At 33.4% G+C, this 26,334-nt stretch overlaps 1 protein-coding gene and 1 pseudogene across 2 annotated transcripts; one reads left to right on the top strand and one right to left on the bottom strand.

The window, feature by feature from the left end:
* Positions 1–10,496: 10,496 nt before the first annotated feature.
* Positions 10,497–15,566, bottom strand: LOC111788050 (P-loop NTPase domain-containing protein LPA1 homolog 1-like; annotated as a pseudogene). Its single transcript, XR_015419875.1, has 8 exons — positions 15,244–15,566; positions 14,856–15,004; positions 13,784–14,121; positions 13,112–13,193; positions 12,512–12,943; positions 11,670–12,404; positions 11,453–11,563; positions 10,497–11,150 (listed from the first exon to the last, which is right to left on the bottom strand). The product of XR_015419875.1 is annotated as a P-loop NTPase domain-containing protein LPA1 homolog 1-like (transcript).
* A 2,763-nt stretch (positions 15,567–18,329) lies between these two features.
* Positions 18,330–26,334, top strand: ABCG28 (ABC transporter family protein). The gene is made up of 15 exons (XM_023668192.2): positions 18,330–18,934; positions 19,025–19,101; positions 20,039–20,317; positions 21,262–21,325; positions 21,410–21,556; positions 21,702–21,736; positions 21,822–21,895; positions 22,431–22,728; positions 22,993–23,608; positions 23,809–24,105; positions 24,277–24,771; positions 25,185–25,333; positions 25,430–25,719; positions 25,820–25,953; positions 26,048–26,334. The coding sequence occupies exons 1-15, from the start codon at positions 18,654–18,656 to the stop codon at positions 26,202–26,204; spliced, it is 3,393 nt and encodes a 1,130-aa protein (XP_023523960.1). The 5' UTR covers positions 18,330–18,653; the 3' UTR covers positions 26,205–26,334.

A 26,334-nucleotide genomic window follows, 5' to 3' on the forward strand; every position in this document is an offset into this window, starting at 1 on the left:
CTAATAAGTTCCCAATATTTTATTCTATTACGATATATCATTTTCAAACTAACCATATCCAATTATATGCACAATCATTTAATTTAAATTAAATTAAATCAAATCAAATTAAATATATATAATAATGAATAAATGACGTATTAAATATTTGGTAGGATCTCACTCTCATCACAAAACCCAACTACTAAGATGGAAGCTGTCGGGAGAGTTCTTTATAAAAATAAAATAAAATAGAGTTCGAAGGTATTTAAACTGTTCCCGATTTTTTTTTTTTTTTTTTTTACTCGAGACGATTAAAATTCGAACACGTCGCATTTCACTGGAAAGAGTCGAACCATGGCAACCAACCTATGAAGCTATCACGTTCTATTTGTACTCGTTTTCATGGAAAACGATGAGAGGAGACCTACGAGCCATTTTTTAGGTCAACAAAATTGATATAATTGATTTGAATTCCATGAAAAATAAAAATAATATTAAATTATTGACGACGAGAAAATTTGAATTGTGTTCACATTCGAATATTTTTTTAAAGAAAAAATTGATTAAATTATGATTTTAAAATATGATATTTAATATTATTCTATAATAGTAACGCTTTTGTTTTAATAATATAAATTTTTTTATTAAACGATATATTTTAAAATAAATTATTATATATAAAATATATTGTTTTTTAATTTGAAAAGAGAGGCAAATTAGAAACAGACAGCCAGCGATTTCGTTGAATGCATTTAATAATAATAATAATAATAATAAGTCTTTGAATATTATTATTATTATTTATTATTTTTATAATAACATGCATGAAAACCGTTGACCACGTTGACCTGCCGACACTTTATTTCCCTTGGAATTATTAGTTAACCGCATAATTATTAATTACTATAATCTCCAAAATTTAAATTTTCCACCATATAATTACCTTATTTATTACGTCATTTTTAATATTTTTTAATATTTTTGAAAGGTGGGCCTCTAATTCAACCTTAAGTTGGGCTTTGATCTTGAACCTTTAAAGGCCCAAATTCTTCAAATGTTTGGGCTAACCTTAGTTGATAGCGAAATATTCGAACGTCTGATCTCTTAGTATCAACTCATCAAATAATATTTGAATGAAGAAATAAACGCTTTAACGAAAAAAGTTTATAATAAAATAAAATTTATAAGAAATATTTCACCGCTTCAAATACAGAGCTATAATTTTATGTAACGAGCCACTCACTTTCACTGCATCGGTCGTTATAATGTCACACCAGGCAATCTAGTCGTCATCGTTTAGATCACAAATTACATCGAAATGATAAATCTTATAGCAAATATAGAAAGAATGGAAAAATATTTCTAAATAAAAGCACAAAAACACAAGATGTGTTAGGTAAGGTGAATTATATGATTATATATATATATATATATATATATATATATATATATATATATATATATTATATAGTTACATATATTGGTGAAACCAACAAGACAAGACAAGACATGGGAATCTTAGCAAAGGACATCTTTATATCGTACGGATCAAAAAACATATAAACCAGCTAACACTAACCTCTGCCATCTAGTGCATTTCTTACACTATATTCCATCAATTTTTTTTTCTTTTTCTATTCACAAAATACTAAATTCTCGAGCCGTTGTGTACCGACAAACTCAACTGTCGAACGTAAATTTACGAGACAAAATTGAAGCTTATGATTAGCTTCAAATAGACGTTATTTATTTCCTTCTAAAAGAAATATTATGATTTAGTTTGTAACGACTATACTAAGTTATTGTCGTAACGTTAATTATTATGATGAAAGTGAATCAATATAGTCCAAAATTTAAACCTGAAGTTATTTAGTTACGGGTTTAAATGTTAGATTATATTAATTGACTTTCGTCGTAATAATTAACATTACGACAATAATATACTAAATTTTGGATTTTGTAAAGTTTTTGAAGTAAATTCGACAATTAAGTCAATGATTAAGTTTGTCGATGTTTGTCGGAACAAAGTTGACTTCAACGTAGCTCGACGGACCAAAGAGAAGAAAAAAAAAAGAGAATTCCAGCACATGTCATAATATTGTTGAAAGCTAGGACAAAATGACAGCAAATATGGGAATCAAAACAAAAACTATGGTTAAAAAATCTCTAAAAAAATTAAGTGCAACAAGAATAGGTAGAACTCAAAGATATTCTTTTCTAAAGATCCAAATATCCCATATGGGAAATAGAAAATGGAATTTATTTAAAAAGAATTCTAGGTTACCTTTGAAATAGGGCGTTGGAAACCACGACACTCTGTAAAAAGTAGGATAATATTCATTTTGAATATTCGTGGGACTATGTAAGTCCCACGAACCCCATTACGTATCGTCGTCAACCTCACAGTTTTAAAACACCTCTATGAGGGAGAAGTTTCTATATCCTTATAAAGAATGTTTCGTTCCCTCTCCAATTGGTGTGGGATCTTACAATCCACCCCACTTGAGGGCCTAGTGTCCTCGCTGGCATACCGCCCAGTGTCTGGCTCTGATACCATTTGTAACAGTCCAAACCCACAACTAAATATTGTCTGTTTTGGCCCGTTACATTTCATCGTCAGCATCACGATTCGTTGGCATACCACCTGGTATCTAGCCTTATAAGGAATGTTTCATTCCCCTCCCCCAACCAATGTGGGATCTCACAATCCACCCTCCTTGAGGGCCCTACGTCCTCGTTGGCATACCGCCTAGTATCTGGTCTTATAAGAAATGTTTCATTCTCTTCCCCAGTGTGGGATCTCACAATCCACCCCCTCCTCGTTGGCATACAACCTGGTATCTGGCCTTATAAGGAATGTTTCATTCCTCCCTTGAGGGCACAACGTCCTCGCTGACATACCACCTGGTATCTGGCCTTATAAGGAATGTTTCATTCCCCCCTGAGGGCCTAACGTCCTCGCTGGCATACCACCTAGTATCTAGCCTTATAAGGAATGTTTCATTCCCCCCTTGAGGGCCCAACGTCCTCGCTGGCATACCACCTGGTATCTGGCCTTATAAGGAATGTTTCATTCCCCCCTTGAGGGCCCAACGTCCTCGCTGGCATACCACCTGGTATCTGGCCTTATAAGGAATGTTTCATTCCCCCCTTGAGGACCCAACGTCCTCGCTGGCATACCACCTGGTATCTGGCCTTATAAGGAATGTTTCATTCCCCCCTTGAGGGCCCAACGTCCTCGCTGGCATACCACCTGGTATCTGGCCTTATAAGGAATGTTTCATTCCCACTTGAGGGCCCAACGTCCTCGCTGGCATACCACCTGGTATCTGGCTTTATAAGGAATGTTTCATTCCCCTCCCCAACCAACGTGGGATCTCACAATCCACCCCCTTGAGGGCCCAACATCCTCGCTGGCATGACGCCTGGTATCTAGCTATGATACCATTTGTAACAGCTTAAGCCCATCGTTAACAAATATCGCTGTTAGCCTCACGATTTTAAAACGCAATAAAGAGAGTTTTCCACACTCTTATAAGGAATGTTTCATTCCCCCTCCAATCAATGTGGGCTCTCACAATCCACCCTGTCATACCACCCAATATCTAGCTGAGACACCATTTATAACAGCACAAACCCACCACAAACAAAAATTGTCCATATTACCCCATTACATATCACCGCCCCAATTTTAAAACAGTCTACTAAGGACAGATTTCCACACTCATATCAACAATGTTTCATTCCCCTATTCCTCTCTAGAACCACTCCACAATCTCACAAACTCCCTCCTAAAAATCCCCAACAACATTCGTTATAATATGAACAAAAGCCATAAAAAATGATAGCAACTTCTCAAATACACAGAAACCCTCAAGAGTGAGTGGTTTTTTTTTTTTTTTGGCAGTGAGCTAATAAAAGGAAGTTCATTGGCTAAGCTTTGTATGCCATTAATGGCCACTGGTTTTGTTTAGTAGATGAGAGAGAAAGAAAGAGAAAGAGAAAGATTTTGAAGTTAGAGCAAGTTGATTAGTTATGATGGTCCACCAAAGGAGATAGAGTTGTGATATGGCAATTGAAAGAGGTTGAAAATGACAAATTCTGCCTTACCAATCTCTCAATCAAACCAAAACAACATCAAAATGCATAAGATTCATCAACAACAAGACATCAAATTTTTTACCCTTTTTGAAGAACAGATATCACCTTTCTGAAGAACAGATATCACCCCTTTTGAAGAACAGATATCACATAGTGGTTTGATTGCTGATGCAGCATCATCAAGATTCTCAAGCTATGCTATGCCCTCCTTGAAAGAGAGAGCTTTTTGCATGTGAATCTTGAAGATGCCACGCCTGCAAACAACCACTGCCAACCTCTCCTTCATGCACTTTCCTTCACAAATCTCTCCCTCTTTCTCTTTTTTAAGGAATACCCTTTTGAAAATGATGAAAACCCATCAACAAAAATCTAACCTTTCTTGTAAAGCTCTAATTTTTTTTTTTTTTTTTTTTTTTTTTAATGGATTTGAGCAATAAAACCTAAATTCCACCATTTTTGTTCACAAGAACAACAACAATCAAATGCTTCAAATCTTTTTTTTTTTCCAATAAATCTGATACAAAGAATCAAATTTTCCCAAAATAAATACTGAAATTAAAATTTTTGCAGAAAAATCAGAGGTTGATGAAGAAGAAACCTTCTTTTTTGGGCATCAATAGAACAGAAAAATTTTAAAAAAAAAAAAAAAAAAACGAATGAATCTCTCCCTCTCTCTCTCTACAAACGCTTAGAGAGAGAAAGAGGAGAGAGAAAAAAAGGGATTGAAAGAGAGAGAGAGAGGAAGAGGGAACAGTGTAGGATGAAGATGACTGAAGGAGGAGTCAATATATATACACGTTTTGGTATGCTGACGTGGCACCTACGCTTATTTTTATTGGCTCTTTAATTCTTTTTTTTTTCTTTTTTTTTTTCAAATGCGACAGGTCACAACTTTGCTTAGCTGTATCTTGCTCATATTCCTTAAAAACCCTAATTGTTTTGTTATTTATTTATTTATTTATTATTATTTTTAATAATTTATTTATTTATTTATTTATTTATTTATTCTTTTAGTGGCGCAATCCTCGTATTGACCATTATTATTTTTTTTTATTTTATATTTGTGAACAATTTTATTTTTCAAAATATTTAAATTCCATGTTCGTTCAGTCCTATCCGACTATAAAATTGCAAAGGTTCAAACTCGGCCTAAACCCGAACTCTATAAAAGTAAAATACGTTGAAATTTGCATTAGACCGATCTAATCTTAAACGGGTAATTGAGTTATGATCAACTCAATTAATATAAGTCAGTGATTTTTATTTCAAATATCAATAATTCAATCTCCCATTAAACATGGAGTTATGTTCATATGACTCGATAACTCGACCAACCTAAACCATTCAAGCCAACCCATTTTAGAATTTTTTTTCTTTTTGCGACTTGAGTTGGGTTGAATGTTTGTGAGTGGATACCTGACCAATTTGAAAATAGGGTTACAGACCAACCCAACTCAATCCTACCTGCCTTTTAAGATTATTATGAATATTAAAAATATTTGATCATTTTAACACATATTAGTGATATATTTGATATTTGAATTTATGAGATTTTAGTTATTATATAATTAATATAATTTTTTAAATAACTAAAAAAAGCAAACTGACAACGAACCCAGATAAATATAATTTTTTTAATTACAACGGATAAATATAATTTTTTTAATAACTAAAAAAACAAACTGACAACCCACCAAACTTGAAAATAGAGGGTCGAGTTAGGGTCGTGAACTTTATTTGAGTTGTTCAGGTCATCAATCAAACCAACTCGAAATTTCAAGTTGGTCGAAAAAATTAAATTCAACCCACCTCAACCCGTGTACACCGAACGAACTACAAATGGATAAAGTTAAACGGATCAAATTAGAAATATATATATATATCTTAAAATTCAAACATTCTAAATATTTTAGAACGAAAAGAGGTTGTGTGGCATGTGACGCTCCCAACTTTTTCGTGAAATTTATAATAATTAATTAAAACCCTTTTAATTAAAATAATTAAACTATAGAAAATGTTGTATTATTTCGAAATTTATAATATCAATATCACATATACACATAAAAATGTGTACCAACAATGTCTATTAGATCCTATCGGATATCGTGTTGTATGAATGTGACTGCACTACGAGCTCGAATCAATATTATATTTTTGAACTACAAATGTACTTAATTTTTTATTTATTTTGCATCGATATATGTAACGAACAAATTTCAGGTTAGAATACTTTATATTTTTTTCTTTACTTTTCGGATTTTGTTTCATTTAATTTAGGTTGGTTTATGTTGATTAGATTCATAGGACTCGTCAAATTAAGGTTGTAGAAAAATTGAATCATAACGGATGAATTAAAGGGTTGACTAAGTCAAGTCAACTACGGTTAGGTTAAAACAATAATATTCGAATCTCGAGAGTCGTAACCTCGTCCAGTTTGTCGTTACTTCTGACTCCCTCAAGTTCTCTCTCTCTCCGTATTGTGCTATTCGCCAATCACAATGGCAGTTACTATCCGTATCCAATCTATTTCAAAGTTGTCATCTAGTTTGTGCAACTTCATTTAGTCTCTTACCACGTTTGTCTTCTTTACACGTGTCACCAATTGCTCCGTCGCGAGCACCTCGGTGAGTTCTCTCTCCTCTAAGATTTCTCGAACATTGTGATATCTCATATCGGGTAAATTCTTAAACTTTCCTCCTCGCACATTCATATATCTCTTTATGAAGCTTGTCGTTGTTGTTTAACCTAACGGTCATCGATCAACTTGATAGTAGTTGCTAGTAAGTAATTTTTTAGAAATATAATTAATGTCTTTTATCTTCGACATAATTGAAAATCTTAACCGATAAATAATTGAATTTCTTTTAGGAAATTAGAATTTTAAAATTAATTTATAAACATTACTAATATTTTATATATATATATATATATATATATATATATATTAATTTAAACAAGTTTTAAATTTTTTTTAAAGAATATAATATTGTTTTTTAATTTTATTTTTTCAAATGTTTTCTTAATTGGAAAGATAAAAGATGTAAACAACTTTTTTAAGTAAAAAACAACGAAAATTAAATTAAAAAAACGTCCAAAAAAATTGGTACCAAAAGGATTTTTTTTTTTTTTTTTTTAATTTAAATTTAAATTTTAATTAATTATTAATTAATTAATTAATTATTATTTATTATTATTATTATTTTTTGTGCGAGGTTACCTAAATAAGAGTCAACAGACACGTGTGAACCTTTTGTTTTTTTAAATAAAAATAACAAATTACCAAATAAATATATACAGCTAAATAATTTCATATTTTTTTATTTGTTATATTGCTATCAACATTAATCACATCTAAAGCTAAAGCTATCAATTTTAAATTATTTTTTTGAATTATATATATTTTTTTTCTAAAAATAATATATATATTTTTTAGTTTAAGTTTAATGAATAAAAAATTTAGAATTAAAATTGGTACACATAATTTGGTGGATAAAATTCAAATTATTAAAACTATTAATAATTATCGATCTACTAAATATATTAAATTAATTTATTTTTTGCATTTGAAACAAAGGTAGGAAAATATTAGATTCAACTTAGATTTTATCCATTTTCTAGATTGAGTCGAGTGTATATTATCATCAATTTCAACGGTTTGATGCCGTGGATCATAAGCAGAGAAGGATGTTGATCGAGTTTTTTCATGCCCAGTCCTCGTTTCGATTAAAGACTCAAAGCGAGCTTCAAATCTATACCAAGCTTATTACGACATAGTTCATTGAAGTTGATCTTGAAGTTATTCCCGAGACTATTAGTAGTCTCTATTTATTTACGTAATTTGATCAACTTAAAAGATATTATTTACATGGACTAGAATCTTTTTCAAAATAAAATATTTTAATATATCATATATTAAAATATATGATTTAAATATTATATTTATCTCCGATGTTGAATCTTATACAAATTTTAAATATATATTTTTATTTAACGTATAATATATTAATTATTTCCATTTTTAATATATCAAATAGAATAAATATAGTTGATCTTTTATTTTATATAATGTAATATATTAAATTAAAATTTGAACCTTCAAGTTTAAAATTAATTCATTTCAAATCTTTTCTTTCCATTCAATTGTCATTTTAGTGTTATTATTAGTTGGCAAGTGAATTTTACAAACCTACCAATTATGAGTTATAATATGCAAAATTAATTAATTTAAACGGTTTAATCAATCAATTTTTATTATTAACTATTAGACATATAGTTGAAATATTATGTCCTACTGAACAAGTTGAGTTCACAGATATACTTATTACTTGCAAGTCAATCCTCACGAATTGTTTGTAATTACACGAATTGTTTGTAATTACAATTGGGTCAAAAATCCATTTTACCCCTATAATTACATCTTTTACCTTAATATCATTGATTCTCCGATGAACTATTTGCTTATAATCTATCTCTCCTTTCGTAAGTGATAAAGTGGAATTCCATTGTTGAAGTCTCAAAATTAGTACTCAACATGTAATATGAATAAGACATAATAGGAGCGAGTGAAACTATTTACTGAATCCGTCAAAAGAGTCAAATTTAACCTAATTTCTATATTCACTCTTACACTTTTGCTTTTTTAAATTTAATCTTATAATTACAAAGTTCACCTAAAGTATCATTCCTTCTCTAATGAACTATTTGCCTATAATCCAATAATAAAATAATTTCTCTCTTCTAGTAAGTAATAAGGTGGAATTCCATTGTTGAAAGTCTAAAAAATAGTACTTATGTGATATTTTCCATCGTTCCATTTTCCAAAGTTTTTTTCCAAAGTTTTTTTTCTTTTTTTTATTTTTTATTTTTAGATAAAGACATATAACATGAATGAGTGAGACTGTTACTAAATCTGTCAAAAGAGTCAAATTTAACCTAATTTCTATATTAGCTTTTACACTTTTGCTTTTTTAAAGTTTCAAAATATATATATATGATGAATTTACAAATATATCAAGATTGATTTAGTAATGAACCTAATCAATCTAAGTCTAAAAAATCAAATCGTTACACAAAAATAAATATATCAAATCCATATGCTAGATCCCGTCAAAATCACGACTCGAATCATTAAGAAACAATTAAGCAACAAAAAGTTAATAAAAAAAGTATTCTTTGGATTTTCAACTCATATTTGATCCTTAATTAATGCAATTAGTGTGACGCCTTCGTCCTATGTCTCTCTAAATTCCTTCCCTAATTGATTACTCTTGAATTTCCATAACTTTTATCATATCTTCCAATTTGTCGTTACCATCATTATTCAATCTAAACTTTATAGCAACTAAGATTTTTCAAAATAAAAGTTGTCTCATAATTCTTTCAAATAAGAATTTAAAAGTAATAAAAAGTTGTCTAATAATTTACTTGATAATATTGTCAAATGTAGAAATCTAACCTTCATCATTGGATATTGACTTAAGAAAAAAGACTACAATAAAATTATAGCATAAATCATACCACAATGTAGTCAACATGTTGAATAATAAAGGCATCTACAACCTAGATTCTTTTGGAAGCAACTAAAACGCATTCAATCAATCAATGTCATATCATTATTTAATTAATAATGTCATCATTAGAGGTTATATAAAATCTTAATTCAAACCTCTATAGTTGAATTTTTCCGAAGTCTAAGAACTAAAGAAATACAACCATCAAAGCTAGGATAGGTAGCTGAAATGTTTTAAAATTCCTATATAAAGTATAAGTAAGGAAACAAAAGAGTATTCATCATAAAGGTCTTGAAGTTTTCGATGTTATCAACATATTAACTAGATGGGAAGGCATGGAAGCCAAACTTATAGATGAAACTCTCCCTAAAATTTGGATGTTCCTAATGTACAAGGCAAAGATCATGGAAGACTGATGTTCTTAAGCTTCTTTTCCAGATTCCCTTCAACTTTTCCATTTTCCAGATGTAATTAGATGCCTTCTAATCCTAAGATTAAGTAAAGCTACATTTTTCATATGTTATAGATGGCTTCTAATCCTAAGATTAAGTAAAGTTACCGTTTCTGTAACGACCCAAGCCCACTGCTAGCAAATACTGTTCTCTTTGAGATTTCCTTTCAGACTTTCCCTCGAGGTATTAAAATGCATCTACTAAGGAGAGATTTCTACACCCTTATAAAGAATGTTTCGTTCTACTCCCCAACCAATGTGGGATCTCACAGGTGGTCTAGAGAGAAGATACTAGATACACCCATCATTTTGTGAAATTTAAATTATTTAACTAAATTCCTGAAATATGCTAATTCTTATAAAAAAAAAAAAAAAAAAAAAAAAGTACTCTGCTAAGAATTTTGTACATTGTAATATTGTTTGTGCAAATAACACTGCGACATAAGCAGACCTGATACTAATATCTTTACAATTTATTAGCCTCCCAGAGAAGAGTTTGGAACTTCATTGGTAAGATTAGCAAAACTCCAACTTTTTTAGTCCATGTGGAAAGATTCTAACTAGACAAACTAAAGGCATAAGCCATTTTTCATATCGAAATGCTACAAATCCAAGAAAACATTATTTACACATGGAAAAATATTGGAATTACTTGATATATCAAAAAAAAAAAAAAAAAAAAAAAAAAAAAGAGAGAGAGAGAGAGAGAGGGAAAAACACAGAGAGAAATCAAGACAGGGAAAGAAATTAGCTACCTGGAGCTCCAGGTTGTATTTGTGAACATCAGCAGCTAACCAATTCTTGCACAAGTCTGGAATGGCTTGGGAGAATAAGTCAGCAAACTGCTTTCATTCTTCTCTGTATGCATAGATATAAGAGGGGAGGGGCTCAAATGTCCCCTTCTTACTCTGTTGGAACGGTTCCAGGTTTTGGTTATACTTGAGTCCTTTTTTGTGTCTAAATTGATACCTAAAACCATCTTCACAATTTTTTTTAATCTCCTCGTTGTCTTCATCTGATTGGTAGCCATTATCTAGGATGTCCTGCAACGCCAGATCATCATACTCTTCATCTGATTTTGAAGACTCCTCATCAACTGATCCTATCTGCATTATTTAAAATAAAATAAAAAGTAAGAAGAAGAAGAAGAAGAAACTCTTGTACTGCCTTGGCTGTAATAAAAAGTCCTGTTGACTTAAAAGAAGAGGATTGGATGATTTACTTCTATTTTAAGGCTAGTACTCTAATTCTATTTCAAGGCTAAATAATATTCTATAATCTTGCATTGGATGAAAAGAAAAAGGCACTAATTAATGTAGAGTAGATCAATCGCCAAATAAGAATTAGGACATAAATCATTGTTCCATGTGACCGTATGATTCTTAAAAGAGAACTCGAGCTGAACAACCTCTTCATGAATCATCTTGCCACCATCATCACTAAAATCTTCATCACTGCCGGACTCTGGTGGATCATCAACCTCTTCGTCACTACCATGAACTGAAATATCCTCCTTGAGCTATAGAAAAATATTAATTTATGCATTAAGATATTATCAACGTGCTATTAAGGACCAAAAATTAGTAATTGAATGTCACTAAGAAAATTGACATTATAAAATTTACCTCCTTTGAAGGGCCATCTAAAATCCTGGGAGAACTGCAGCAAGATGAAAAATATCTACTACCAGTATCAGTCCCTTCAGCCCTCGACTCGTCAACGCTACCAGCATGACTAGGGCCACCACTACTTGGCCAAGCACTGATGCCATAAAGACCAAATTGAAGATTAACTGGTTCAACCTTACCAATCTGAAGTGATCCAAACATCAAATTCCCTGTACTATCATCTGCCTTGAGACCCAGGAGAGGTTTCCCATTGCTATCAACTGAATCAACAGGCCAAGCCTTTGCCACCGATCCGTCCGTATTAACCAGAGCCATCAAATGCTTAGAACCTTTCCTTTGGATCATCTGAAACATACCCTTGGAACTCAATGAATATGCTACACACTGATTTCTGTACTCCTCATCGACTACACTAACAGTATTTCTCGAGGAATCATAAAGCTGCTCCCCAGCTTCACGCCTCCGAAGACAGCTGAACAATGTTGCTTGAATGGCAGCAACACTCTTATCAACATTGGTGTTGTTTATTTTTGGGACAAGATGCTTGTCAGCCCGCTTGCAGAGATAGTCCTGAATTGTTCTGATATTTCGAATATACTTCACATACTTGTTTTTTGCTGGGTCCAGTGTCATATACTTGGCACGTACTGCAAATCGTTCCAAGTGTTTTTCCTCATTCACTATGTAGATCATGAATGGTATAATTGACGGGTGCTTTTTCATTAGTCCCATCTGCAGATAAGTAATATAATTATTTTTTGGTAAAGAATGTGGATGTAAAGACTTCAGTTGTGATATGGAAGAGATAAACAAGTCAGATATATATATAGACACCATACCACAAAACTCAAGCTTAAGTGAACTCCCTCAACAATTACTGACTCTTTCCGCTCTTCCCATGCAGTAATAAGACGATCAAGACTATCTATCACCATCTCACTCTGGGCTTTAAATCCTTCAATAGCCATCTGCTTTGGACTGATTAATTCCAAATTGTTCAGTACTTTCGCTGACCCTATTAATTGGTTGTCTGAGTTTATGGTAATCAAACCATCAGAAGTTTCATCCTTCATGTGTTTGTGTGAAATTCCAGCTAATTTTTTTGCTTTCTTCCTAGCCTTAGATTCAGCTACAGCCACAGGATCCAAAAATTCCCCAGCATGGTAGGTTGATGACCAGAGCAGAGGATTTTGTTTCTCATCCACAAAGCTCCTCATCATGTGCCGTATAGAGTCGGTCGAAATCACCGTTGTAATTCCCAACCTACTACCCTATAATGGGAAATGCAGAATGCTCAAGTTCCAGAAGTTTTAGCAAGCAACAAATGTCACAAATTTGAAATGGCCACATTGCAATATAAGACATTAACCAAGGACCCCTTTAATAAGTTCAACTATCCTGGGGGTATAAAGACAGATGTCAGGAAAACAAAACGTTACCAGCAGCGCTGACAAAGTGGATTTGCCACAGCCGCTAGTACCACATAACAGCACAGTTACAGACTCCTTCCTTTCTCGAATTCTGCAGTGAGAAAATTTAAAATAAAGGATATATGTAATGCAATATGCACCACACAGAAAGAGGATGAAATAATTGAACAAAGATACAGCATAACAAAACATTCATTCTGTTGTCAACTAATATTGTCAGAAAGCAAATATGGCTTTGATGACTTAAAAGTTGAGAAAATGATAAAGCTACAAGAATCTAGTTGAAAAGGGAAGAAATAACCAGGTCCATATCTGTGGTAGCAGCCGGGACATTTCTGATTATGAAGGCACATTGCAGAAAACTTAATCACCCCACATATTCTTAGACCATTTATTGGAGAAGATTCATCCTTGTTAGATTCAATCAGAGATACAATTCTATCAAACAAGCTGAAGTACATGCAGCTATATCGTCCATGAAAATGTTCAAATGCATGACAAATGAAAAAAAAAATGTTATCTCAACACCTCACGAGAGAATATGCACAAATATGTAAAGTTTCTATAACTATAACCAATTTCTAACCACATTAATATGTTTACAGCAATACATAAATATAATTCGCGTCATAAATTCCATCTTTTAGAAACATTACCTAAAAAATGAGATGTTTTAAGTACCTGCATGCCAAGATCAGGTCTGCCCTCTGGTTGGGACCGACGTACTTGTACTTGGCCAGAGAATCACAAATAACATCTAGGAAAGTTTCTCTTTTAACAACAGCAGTCCTGCTTTTTTTATATAGCTCGAATGGAATATTCTTGCTATTATCACCTTCTCTTGAACCCAAATTTTCGAAAATCTCATTTCCATCAAAACAATTATGGTAATAATCAGTATCTTTTTCACTTTGTCCTTGTCCAACCAAAGAAACCAATCCCAATATGTCACTCTCTTCAGGGAGAAAAACATCAGTCGAAGCTTCCTTTCTTATCAATTCAAATACCCATTTGCTTATCTGACCACAGAAGAACACATTCAGAAAAAATCAAACTCTTTCAGCAGAAATTTCATTCGATTTGTGTGAAGGATGTATGGCTTTCAAATGGAAACAACAAAAGGTAACGACTGTAGAAAAAACAGAAAAAACATAACAAGAAAGGAAATTAAGGAAACGCCAATTGCCAATCCACCCAACATCTTGACCGCAAATAAAGAAAAAGATTTGCTCAAGGAGTGAAAAAAAGGTAGAGAAAATCAAAAGAAAAAACCAGACAAAGGTATAATGGGTGAATGGGCATTCACAATCTATTATCTCTAAGCCGTGAAACTGATAGGAAGCTGACCTAAGATACTTCAATCTTATGTTCTATCAGAAACATGTTTATTATCAGACAATCTCAATGATCAAACAAGAATATTAGATTTGGGTGACCATCAGTTTGAATTTCTCACCCATTTCCTTGCAGGCCATATTAGAAAGTTTATTCCCATTACTTAATCTATACAACAATGTAACGCAGGATTATCATGGTAACAACTAGACTCCAAGTTCATACGAAATTATTCCCAGGTAATGCTGCAATCACAGAGCTGAACAAGCCCATTGAAGATGAACTGCTTTTCATAAAACTCAAACCACTAAAATGAGAAAATATAGAAAATTGAACTGCTAAAAAAAACATTAGAAAATCTTCCAGAGGATTTCGCATGGAATCCGGAAGTATGATTGAAAAAAGAAAACAAGCATACCTTGAAAGCATGTCGCGGTTTGCATCCCATAAGCTGTAGAGTACTCTGTAGAACGTGACGAGTGTACCTGAAAGATCCTTTCTCCTTCTCTAGCTTTTCTCCCTCATCCACCACAACTATGTACAGCAATTTCGCAACCTCCGCCATTCCTGTCCGTAGTAAACCAATTTCCATGATTGCATCTATGCTAATTTAAAGAAGATAAACCCTCACTCAGATGTACAATTAAAAAATAAAAAAATCGGAAGAGCGGCTATCACGATCAAACAATAAACAAACGAAGAAAGCGATTGACGGAACGTCATTGCATCAAATCAACGCCAAAAATTATAACAACAACACAACAAAATGTGGATACACAAAAAAATAGAGAAACAGCAAGTCAAACCTGCAAAAATGCAAAATCCGTAGTGAATCAAAAGGCTGAAGACGTCGCAAGCAAAAAGGAAAAAGTATGGAATCAAATCTCAACTATAGATTGAAGAAGAGGCCTAGGGCAATGAAAACGACGTAACGATCACGCATTGGACAGAAACGAAGCCGTATTCACACCATTAAAGACAAAAAGGAGCGAGCTCTGGATTTGGCTCAGTCGTTGCCATGGTTCGGCGCAAAACCTCCATGGATTTTGATTTTCGAGTTTTGTTTTCTTTTTCTTCTTTTTCTTTGTTCTCTTTCTCTTTTCTCTGCGTGTCTGAAAATGGAGTTGAATTACGAATTTGCCCTCAGTACGGCGCGAGAATTTCAACCGCCAAGAACAACCGCACGTTTTCGGCGTTTCTTTTAACAGAGATGGGAAGCTATATAGGAAGGACTGTCGTGGCATCCTTTGTTATTATTTGGGTATTCAAGGGGTCATTTTGTAAATTACACGAAGGGTAGATTTGTCAATTGGGTTTGGTAGTTAATTATAATAAATTTAAGGCTAAAAATCATTCAATATATATATTTGGTAATTATTTAGCATAATGTTAAAATTAAGGTTTAATTAGCTTTTTGTGGTAGGAGTGTTCACGTGTTCGGTAGGTTGGATTGGAAATATCTTTTAAATCCACCCAAAAATTTTAGGTTGGTTGGGTCGATGACTCAAACAATCTCAATAGAGTTCGTAGTTCAACCCGACCCTCTATTTTCGAGTTGAGTTGAATTATAAAAAAAAATATTATTATTTTTAAAAAAATCATACTTGTCTACGTTACATATTACATTAATAACTAAAATCTCATAATCTAACCTTTATGACGTGAGCTAAGTAGTTTGGGTTGGTCGAGTTCTGTCGTGTGAATACTTTTTTATTTTTTTAAGTAAAATAATTAATGAGATTGTAAGCACTAAAAATAATTGAAAAGTTTTATTAAATCAATACTGTTTTGGTTGACTTTAATAGATAAGACGTTTTGGTTAATACGTGGTGGGAATATTTTAATTGTTAATTTTTATGTTGACTTCCAATTCTTTTAGGCCAAAGTCTTCTACATTTTTTTTTTAATTTATGGTAGGTTGAAAGTAAATAATTAAAAGTCCAATTTTACTGTTGGTAAGTATTGTCTGCTTTACGTATCTCTATCAGTCTCACAATTTTAAAACGCGTTTGTTAAGGTCGTAAGGAGAAGTTTTCACACTCTTATAAGAAATGTTTCGTTCCCCTCTTCAACTAAGATTAGGCAATTAATGAAGGACTGAAGTATATATGGTATGGCTCTGGGTGTATTTGTGGACCATGAAAGTGCTTTTCACGATAGCTAGAAGCACGTGGTTCTGCTTCGTGAGACAGCGATTTGATATCAAGGCACGAGCGCACCGCAATAAATATCACATACCAACCTCTTGTACCCACCGCCAATGCCCTACCTAACCCCAGCCTCTAGTTTATAACTAGTGAAGGGTATTACTCGTTATTATGTGTTTGCTAAAAGTAGTGGAAAACTCAGAAAAAAACTATTGAGAGATGTTGATTTTGACCCGTGATACATTCCGTAGACAATCTTAATTACCCGTTTTGAATTACCTTACTTTTATTTGGAAAAACAATTTGAAAATAGATGAGTACAAAAATATCCGGTTAGTGACCCTACAGTACAAATTAGAATATACAAACAAACTATAGTGAGACATAAAATATGTCTTTTGGTTTCTACTTCTTTTTCGTTTTGTCGGGAAGTACATTACTTTCATACACACGGTTCCCAGTATATCATTTTCATATACACCAAATTTCTAGCATCGTTTTCATCTACCTTAAACCTTTATAGATATGCATCGCTTTCATATCTAAGTTGTAACGATTCATGCTCAAGATTTCGAGTCAACAATATCATCTTTTATCATATTTTCAAAAAATACTCGACCTAAAGGCTAAAATAGTAATTTGACTCATTTTAATTATACTTATCTACTATACACGTTACATTAATAACTAAAATCTCATAAATCTCAAATATCAAATATTCATAATATTGGTTACAAACGTCAAATATTCTTAATTTTCATAATCATTTTCGGAGAATGATAGGGTGAGACCGGATTATAACCTTATTTTTTAGTTAGCCTGGAATCTAACCCAAAAAATTTCAAAAAAATCTAATCAAACCTCACTTTTGTAGTTTAAATTAGGTAGTTGGAGTTGGTCTGCACGTGATCTCATCATTGTCGGGTTAGTTTTTAGTTAAACTATAAATTTAGTCTTTTAACGTGTTAGATTTATGTCTTATCCAACACTAATTTTACAAATTATCTAATAAATTTATAATTTTTTAATTTTATGTATAGTAACTCTTTAAATTTTTTATTTTGTATCTAATAAATATTAGATTTTTATTGAATCTTTAAATCGATAAATTTTTTAAATTTTAAAATAGGAAGAAATTTATTAAATACAAAATTTAATCTTTCCATAATCATCTTTTAATAATGTAATTAAAAGTTTTTAAAGTTTATAATAAATAGAGACAATAATTAATGTTAACAGTCCAAACTCACAGCTAGCAGGTATTGTTCACTCTATCTCGTTACGTATCATCGTCAGTCTCATGGTTTTAAAACTGTATACTAAGGAGAGGTTTCCACACCCTTATAAAGAATGTTTCATTCCCTCTCACAATCCAACTCCTTCAAAGTCCAGCATCCCGCTGACACACAGCTCGGTACTTTGCTCTAATATCATTTGTAACAATCTAAACACACTGCTAGCAGATATTGTTCACTCTAGCTCGTTACGTATCATCGTTAGTCTCATGGTTTTAAAACTGTATACTAAGGAGAGGTTTTCACACCCTTAAAGAATGTTTCATTCCCTCTCACAGTCCAACTCCTTCAAAGTCCAGCATCCCGCTGACACACAGCTCGGTGCTTTGCTCTAATATCATTTGTAACAGTTTAAACACAGATGTCGGAATTTATTTAAAAAAAAAAAATTATCTAAAACCCTATTTTTGAACCAAGAATGAAACCAGCGAAGGTGAGTGCATGCGTTATTCTAATGGTTTTCAATGAGCGTCAAACCGACATGTCGTGGTGGTCCTTTAAATTTCCCCCCATCTTCTTCTCCTTCCTTCCTCCTCATCCTTCGCCAAATCTTCCTCTCCGCCATTTCTATTTTCTTCCTAAATCCGAAAATAAGAAAAAAGTTCAAACACATTCTCCATTTTCCTCCATTATCTCCAATTTCTCTCAATCTCTCTCTCTCTGTTTTCTCTCCCAACATCGATTCCTCGGTCGCCAAGCCCTAATTTGAACCTTGGCATCCGTGAAATCTCAACTCCAATTTGTAGCTTGCAAAAGGCATTCTCAGGCGTCGCGATGAGGAAGGAGATGAAATTTGAGATTATCGCACTCTTCTCCATCTCCTTTTTGTTATTACTTTTGTTGCGATCCGTTCAGGCTCAGGAGGTTTCGGCTGCTACCGATCAGGAAGCTATCTCTGAAAGTGACTATGAAGAAGGAGGAGACGGAGAAGAAAGCGCTTTCGAGAAGGCAACTAGTAATATATTGGCGGAGGTTGTTAATGATCGGATTAAGAATTTCACCTCTGTTTTCAAGGATGATATTCAGGAGAATTTCGGTTTCTGCATCGCCGACGCGTCTGTTCCTTCCCTCTCCTTCTTTTCTTAATCTCAATTAATTTCTCATCGATTTCATTTCGTTTTTCTTGTTTCTAATTTGATTTGCAGCGATGCTGATTGGGATGGAGCCTTCAATTTCACCAATAATTCCGCCTTCATTTCTAATTGTGCTAAGAAAAGCAAAGGTACAATTAAACCTTACACTCATATTCCACTCTCACCTATCTTCAACCTCATACCGCTATCTATCCCGTCTTTGTCATCTGTTTCAATCTTCGTTAAATTATTTATTTTATTTTCACTAGAAACGAATTCGTCAAGAAATTTTATCCTATTTTTCAATATATATATCCCGGAATCCGTTCTCTCCTCTCCTATTTTTGTTCTGATGAAAAATTCAAACTATTAGCCCCACACGAGGTTTGTGAATAAGTGATTGTCTGATAATGAGCAAGAAATGTCCGTCTCTCTGCTAAACAGGATGTATTGAACTCGTAACTAAGTATCGTAAGTAAATTACTCCCGGTTGTTCAATCATTTGATAACCAGAGTCATTCTTTGATAAATGATCACTATGAGTCAAACTCAATAGAATTTGATCAATTCTTTTTTCTGTCGTTAAGGTGGAGAACTGAACCAAGAATTCTCTTTCTTATCATCAATTGAATCACTCTTCGAGACACAGAATTCTATTGAATTTAGTTAAAACGACATTTCTACTCCCACAATTTTTAACTTCTTATATTTTATTAAAAAAAAAAAAGATTTTCGTACTCATAATACAAATATCTACTATGTTATATAATATATGTTATTTTTGTATCTTCCTATTATAAAGTTGGCCGAGATGATAAATATAATTCTCGAGAATTTTTTTTTTCATGATAATATTTTCATACGTGTGGGACCCACATGTTAGTTTTTTTTTTTTTTTTTTTTTTGTCTTAGTTTTAATATATAAAATAAATATGTTTATATATAAAATTGGTGGAGATGATTAATATAATTTTCACAATTTATGTCCATCGTTATTATTCTTACCTTTTTTTTTTTTTTTTTTAATTAAAAAGAAAAGGCAATTTTCATACATGTGGGACCCACATGTTATTTTTGTTTGAACAGATATTCTATCGAGAATATGCACGGCGGCGGAAGTGAAATTCTACCTGGACAGTTACTTCGGGAGCAGGGCATCGTCAAAGAGAACGAATTACTTGAAGCCAAACAAGAACTGCAATTTGTCATCGTGGGTATCGGGGTGCGAGCCAGGGTGGGCTTGTAGCGCTGGAATGAGTACCAAAGTTGACTACAAGGAAACTAAAGTAATGCCTACAAGAACCATCAGATGCCGCACCTGTTGTGAAGGTTTCTTCTGCCCCCATGGCATCACTTGTATGATTCGTAAGTCTCCCTCCTTTCACTACCTTCCCATCATTCTTTTCGTTGTTCCATAACTATTTCATTTTTTAAAAAATTAAGCTTGCTTTTTCATATCTTTTACCGCTTTTCATCTTTCTTAAAAAAAAAAAAACTTAAAAATTAATTAGCTGCGTTGGATGATCAAAGTCCCACGTCGACTAATTTAGGGAATGAACATAGTTTTATAAACAAAGAATACTCTCCCCATCACCATTGGTATGAAGCCTTTTGGGGAAACCCAAAGAAAAACCATGAGAGCTTATGCTCAAAATGGACAATATCATATCATTGTGGAGAGTCTTGTTCGTCTAACTAGCTGGACTCCAAAGGAAAACACGTTCGAGTTATAGGAGAATTGATACCCAATTCAAGGTCTATTTGATGTAGATTAAGAAAAACACGTTAGTTTATTAATGTCACATCACCCCTAATAAAATGACTAAAATACCCTTACTTTAAACCAGGTTTAGAAATGGTTAAAAATATTCTAAAATAAAAAATATGAATGAAATCGAAACTAAATCTCCAAAATAAAATTAGTTTTTGTTTTTAATTTTCACCAATATTTTTAAAAGCCAATCAAAATTTTGAAAATTAAACAAAAATATGTTTTTATTTTTAAATATGACCAAGAGAATAGGGTTTTCTCTAATAATAAAAAAAAAAAAAAAAAGTAGGTTCTTAAATTTATTTTATATTCCAAAAGTATTTCTTTTATTTCACCCTACTTTTCTTTAAAATTTTAGAAAAAATTATTTATTTATTCACCCTATTTTTCATTCATTTTAGACATATGGTAATTTAATGTTTCAAAAATTATAAATTTTAAATAGTTAGGTGCAAGTAATTTTAGAAAAAATCATTTTTATTTATTGATTAAGAGTTTGAAGAGTTTGGTATTAATATCTTTGTTGTTGTGAATGAAGCTTGTCCATTGGGCGCTTACTGCCCTCTTGCAAAGCTGAATACAAGCACAGGCATCTGTGAACCGTAAGTGCTATTGATAAAATGAATGAAATTTATATGTATTTTTTTGTGTGTGAGAAATGAAATGGTGTGTTGTTGTTGGTGCAGTTACCATTATCAACTCCCTCCTGGAAAGCTTAACCACACTTGCGGAGGCGCAGATGTGTGGGCCGATATCATGAGTAGTAATGAGGTTTTCTGCTCTGCAGGATCCTATTGTCCCTCCACTATCCTCAAAAATCCTTGCAGTAGTGGGTATTGATAATCATCCTCTAACTACTACTACTACTACTCATTTTCCTCTACTTGTTATTATATAAACATAAACACTTTTAATGCTCTGTTTCTTCCGTTTTTAGGGTCTTCTCTTTTATCTGGTTTTGTTGTTCTTTTTTTGTAGGTATTACTGCAGGACTGGTTCTACTTCTCAGCAAAGTAAGTTTTCAATTTCCTTCCTTATTTTTGATTTGTCTCTGTTTCGAATATCATATAGGATCTGTTTCTGTATCTTTCTGTACAGGATGCTTCCAGATGGCAACGTGTACACCAAAATCAGCTAATCAAAACATCACTGCTTATGGTGTCATGCTTTTTGTAAGTAGATTTTCATTAGTTTTTTTACTTTGTTCATGTCTTGGAAAGAATTTGGGATCTGGGAAGTGTTAGGAATCACGTCTCTCTCTAGGATGGTATGATATTTTTGTGCTTTGGGCTTCCAGATTTCCCCAAAAAACCTCATACTAATGGAGATGTATTCTTTACTTATAAACTCATGGTCATTCGCTAAATTAGCCAAGGTAGGAAGCACAAACACTTCTACACTTGTAGGTCCAAACACTTGTTAGACATGCTTCTTAGATTGAAATTGATGAAAATATGCTCCAAGAAACATCTTTAGATGTTCATAACTACCAAGCATGGTTTCCAAATCACTAATTCTGAACCGAAATGTGTAAGGCTTATTTCTAACAAAAAATTCAACAAGTGAAAGAAATGGTATTGGCTCTGATCCCACGTTGAATCAACTCTAGAATTATAAGTTTAAGTTAATCCACTTGAAAGTAAATTTAGTCTTTTATTCATATACTTAACAATATGCCTGACTTTAATCGGTTACTCGTGATTGCAGGCTGGAATAAGTTTTCTTTTAATCATTTTTTATAACTGCTCTGATCAAGTCATCTCAACTCGAGAGAGACGACAAGCGAAATCTAGAGAGAAGGCTGTCCAAAGTGTAAGAGAAACAGCACAAGCACGCGAGAAATGGAAATCTGCAAAAGACATTGCCAAGAAACATGCTGTTGAGCTACAAACACAGTTCTCACGCACATTCTCTCGTAGAAAGTCCACAAAACACCCAGAACTTAAGGGCTTTGGCCAACCTAAGCCTGGAACAGATGCTGCCTTTGGAGCTATGCCACCAATGGGTAATATCGTAACGTTTTTAATGTTTATTAAGTTCGTTAAATGAAAAATAAGTTCCTAAAAATTGTCTAATAGGTTTCTAAACTTTAAGTTTTTTTTATCTAATAGGTTTATGAACTTTAAAAGTATACTTATATGGACACAACTTTGTGAGTTCGTAGACTAAGCTTATAGTCTAAGCTATAAAATTTGAGAGGTATCTATATCTCAACTGGATTGTTTACATATTTGTTTCTCAATATTTGCACCAATTTCCTGTCAAACAGGTGGCAGTTCATCATCTGGAACATCGAAAGGGAAGAAAAATAACAACCTAACAAAGATGTTGCATGAAATTGAGACTGATCCAGATAACCAAGAAGGCTTCAATTTAGAGATAGGTGATAAAAACATCAAGAAGCATGCACCAAAGGGCAAACAATTGCACACACAAAGCCAGATATTCAAGTATGCGTATGGGCAAATTGAGAAGGAGAAAGCCCTGCAAGAACAGAATAAGAATTTGACCTTTTCTGGAGTGATCTCAATGGCAAATGATATTGATATTGAAATTAGGAAACGGCCTATGATTGAGGTTGCTTTTAAGGATTTGACAATCACTTTGAAAGGAAAAAATAGGCATTTGATGAGGTGTGTTACTGGGAAAATTATGCCTGGTAAAGTTTCTGCTGTGATGGGTCCATCAGGGGCCGGAAAAACAACCTTTCTTTCTGCTTTGGCTGGAAAAGTGACCGGTTGTACCATGACTGGCATGATTCTTATTAATGGCCAACCGGAATCAATTCATTCTTATAAGAAAATCATTGGTTTTGTGCCACAAGATGATATTGTTCATGGGAACTTGACAGTAGAGGAGAATCTCTGGTTTAGTGCACGATGCAGGCACGTCTTCTTTTCTATTAACACTGAGTAAGGGTGAGTTTGGGATGACTTTTGGAAAAGTGTTTTTGAGTGAAAACACTTCTTCTATCAATGTTTCTTTTAAAGTCATTAAGTCATTACAAACTCACCCAAAACTAGTTTGAATGAATTGAAATAGTTAGTGCGTTTGTTACTCAAATTGCTTTTGTTGTTTGTTGTAGACTTTCCGCTGATTTGCTCAAACCAGAAAAGGTGCTTGTTGTTGAAAGAGTCATTGAATCTTTGGGGCTACAGGCAGTGAGGGATTCTCTTGTTGGAACAGTGGAAAAGAGAGGAATCTCTGGAGGTCAAAGGAAAAGAGTAAATGTTGGCTTGGAAATGGTCATGGAACCTTCACTTCTGATCTTGGATGAACCCACTTCTGGTCTTGACAGTTCTTCTTCACAGTTGCTCCTCAAGGCACTTAGACGTGAGGCTCTTGAAGGAGTAAACATTTGCATGGTTGTTCATCAGCCAAGGTACGCAACTCAAACACAAAACAAATGCAAGTATCTTTGATATTTCAAAAAGGTTAGAATCAAAAGTAGACGTTTTAAACCAACAGTGAGCTGAAAATAATCTCTATCATCAATACACTTTCTTATGAGCTGAAAATAACACCATTATTTCCCCCTCTTAAAATGCTTCAGCTACACATTGTTCACTATGTTTGATGAGTTGATTCTTCTAGCCAAAGGAGGGCTGACAGTGTACCATGGACCAGTAAAGAAACTGGAGGAGTATTTTGCTACCCTTGGGATTAAAGTCCCGGATAGAGTTAACCCACCTGACTATTTCATTGACATTTTGGAAGGAATGGTTAAACTAAACACAAGTACGGGTATTACTTACAAACAACTTCCTGTGAGATGGATGCTCCACAATGGGTATCCAGTCCCCATGGACATGCTGCAGAGTATTGAGGGCATGTCAACTTCAGCAGCTGGTGAAAACTCGAGCCGTGGAGGAACAGATTCTCCTGATTCTGGTAACTCTGTGTCATTTGTAGGGGAGTTTTTGCAGGATGTTAAGCACATCGTAGAGAGGAAGAAAGACCATATTCAACTTAATTTCTTGAAATCAAGTGATCTATCTAACCGCAAAACTCCTAGTGTCTCCCAACAGTATAAGTACTTTCTTGGAAGGTATGTTCCTATACCCTCCTTTCCATACACATTTATATAAGGATAAAAGTTCCCAATCTTTCAAAATCAATCAACTGCTTAATCTGACCCCAATTGTTAGAATGTCATTAGTTTGTTTTGGTGGGTGATGTTAGATTACTACTTAACCCGAGAGATTAGCTTGATGGGTTACGGTAAATTTATTTATTCGTATTATTATCGCTCCCCCTACTTGTGGGTTCGAATATAGGACCTTCTACTCTAATACAACATTAAATTACTACTAAACCCAAAAACTTACGAAGTTCGAACACGAACTAGCAATACAGATCTAAAGAGGACCTTGTAATCAATCGTATATAAGCATTAGTGGCCGAAATTTTCATTTTTTTCATCTGTAGTTTCTAAAAGGTTATGGCCTTGATTATATGCAGATTGGGAAAGCAAAGACTAAGGGAAGCTAGGACACAGGCTGTAGATTATTTGATTCTATTGCTTGCTGGAATATGCTTGGGAACATTAGCCAAAGTGAGCGATGAATCATTTGGCTCACTTGGTTATACATACACTGTCATAGCTGTCTGTAAGTTAAAGCTTTTTCTCTGAACTCTTCAAGAACTACTTAACATTGTATTCATCAATTTGTAAATTTTCCTTTCTGGGATCTGTTAAATTTCAGCTCTGCTGTGCAAGATTACAGCTTTGAGATCATTTTCATTAGATAAACTGCATTATTGGAGAGAGAGCTCCTCAGGAATGAGCAGCCTAGCTTATTTTCTTGCAAAGGATACAATTGATCTCTTCAACGCAATCATAAAGCCTATGGTGTACCTATCCATGTTCTATTTCTTCAACAATCCAAGATCTTCTATCACAGACAATTACATCGTGCTGTTTTGCTTAGTTTATTGTGTCACTGGAATTGCCTATGCTTTAGCCATCTTCCTCGAACCTGGCCCTGCCCAACTCGTGAGTAAAAACTCGTTCACTTTGATCCTTAGATTAGTGATGTAGAGGTGCATCAGTTCGATTCAACTCGAGTTTAATTCAATTGTTGTGTCGATTTCAGTGGTCTGTGCTACTTCCTGTCGTTATGATGCTCGTTGCAACTCACAACGACAACAACGAAGTCGTAGATTCAATAGGCGACCTTTGCTACACGAAGTGGGCATTGGAAGCTTTTGTTATAGCCAATGCTAAAAGGTAACAAATCAACAAGAAATACACACACAAAAAAAAATGTTCTTGCTCCACATATTTTCATTATCTTTGACAACTTTTGGCTCCCATTTTGCAGGTACTCTGGAGTTTGGTTAATTACACGATGTGGGTCTCTAATGCAAAGTAACTACGATCTCAAGAATTGGTACAAATGCTTGATCTGTCTCATTGTTACAGGAGTAATTAGCCGTGTATCTGCGTTCTTCTGTATGGTAACTTTCCAAAAGAAGTAAAGTGTTTGAAACTAATGTTAACGTTGTTGTACATAGAAATGGGGAAAAACAAAACATGTTTTTTTTTTTAAAATCATTTGAAAGACGGACATTTGTTGTAGATAAATATATGTTTTTTAGAGTTGAGAAA

Source organism: Cucurbita pepo, chromosome 2 (assembly GCF_057944985.1).
Source record: "Cucurbita pepo subsp. pepo isolate OVF chromosome 2, ASM5794498v1, whole genome shotgun sequence".
NCBI lineage: Eukaryota > Viridiplantae > Streptophyta > Magnoliopsida > Cucurbitales > Cucurbitaceae > Cucurbita > Cucurbita pepo.

What these genes read in the sequence shown, in the direction of transcription:
- ABCG28 (XM_023668192.2), top strand. Translation starts at nt 18,654, where the DNA reads ATGAGGAAGGAGATGAAATTTGAGATTATCGCACTCTTCTCCATCTCC. An exon ending in TTGTGCTAAGAAAAGCAAAG is followed by an intron (nt 19,102 to 20,038) that starts GTACAATTAAAC and finishes TTGTTTGAACAG; the next exon opens with ATATTCTATCGAGAATATGC. An exon ending in AGCACAGGCATCTGTGAACC is followed by an intron (nt 21,326 to 21,409) that starts GTAAGTGCTATT and finishes TTGTTGGTGCAG; the next exon opens with TTACCATTATCAACTCCCTC.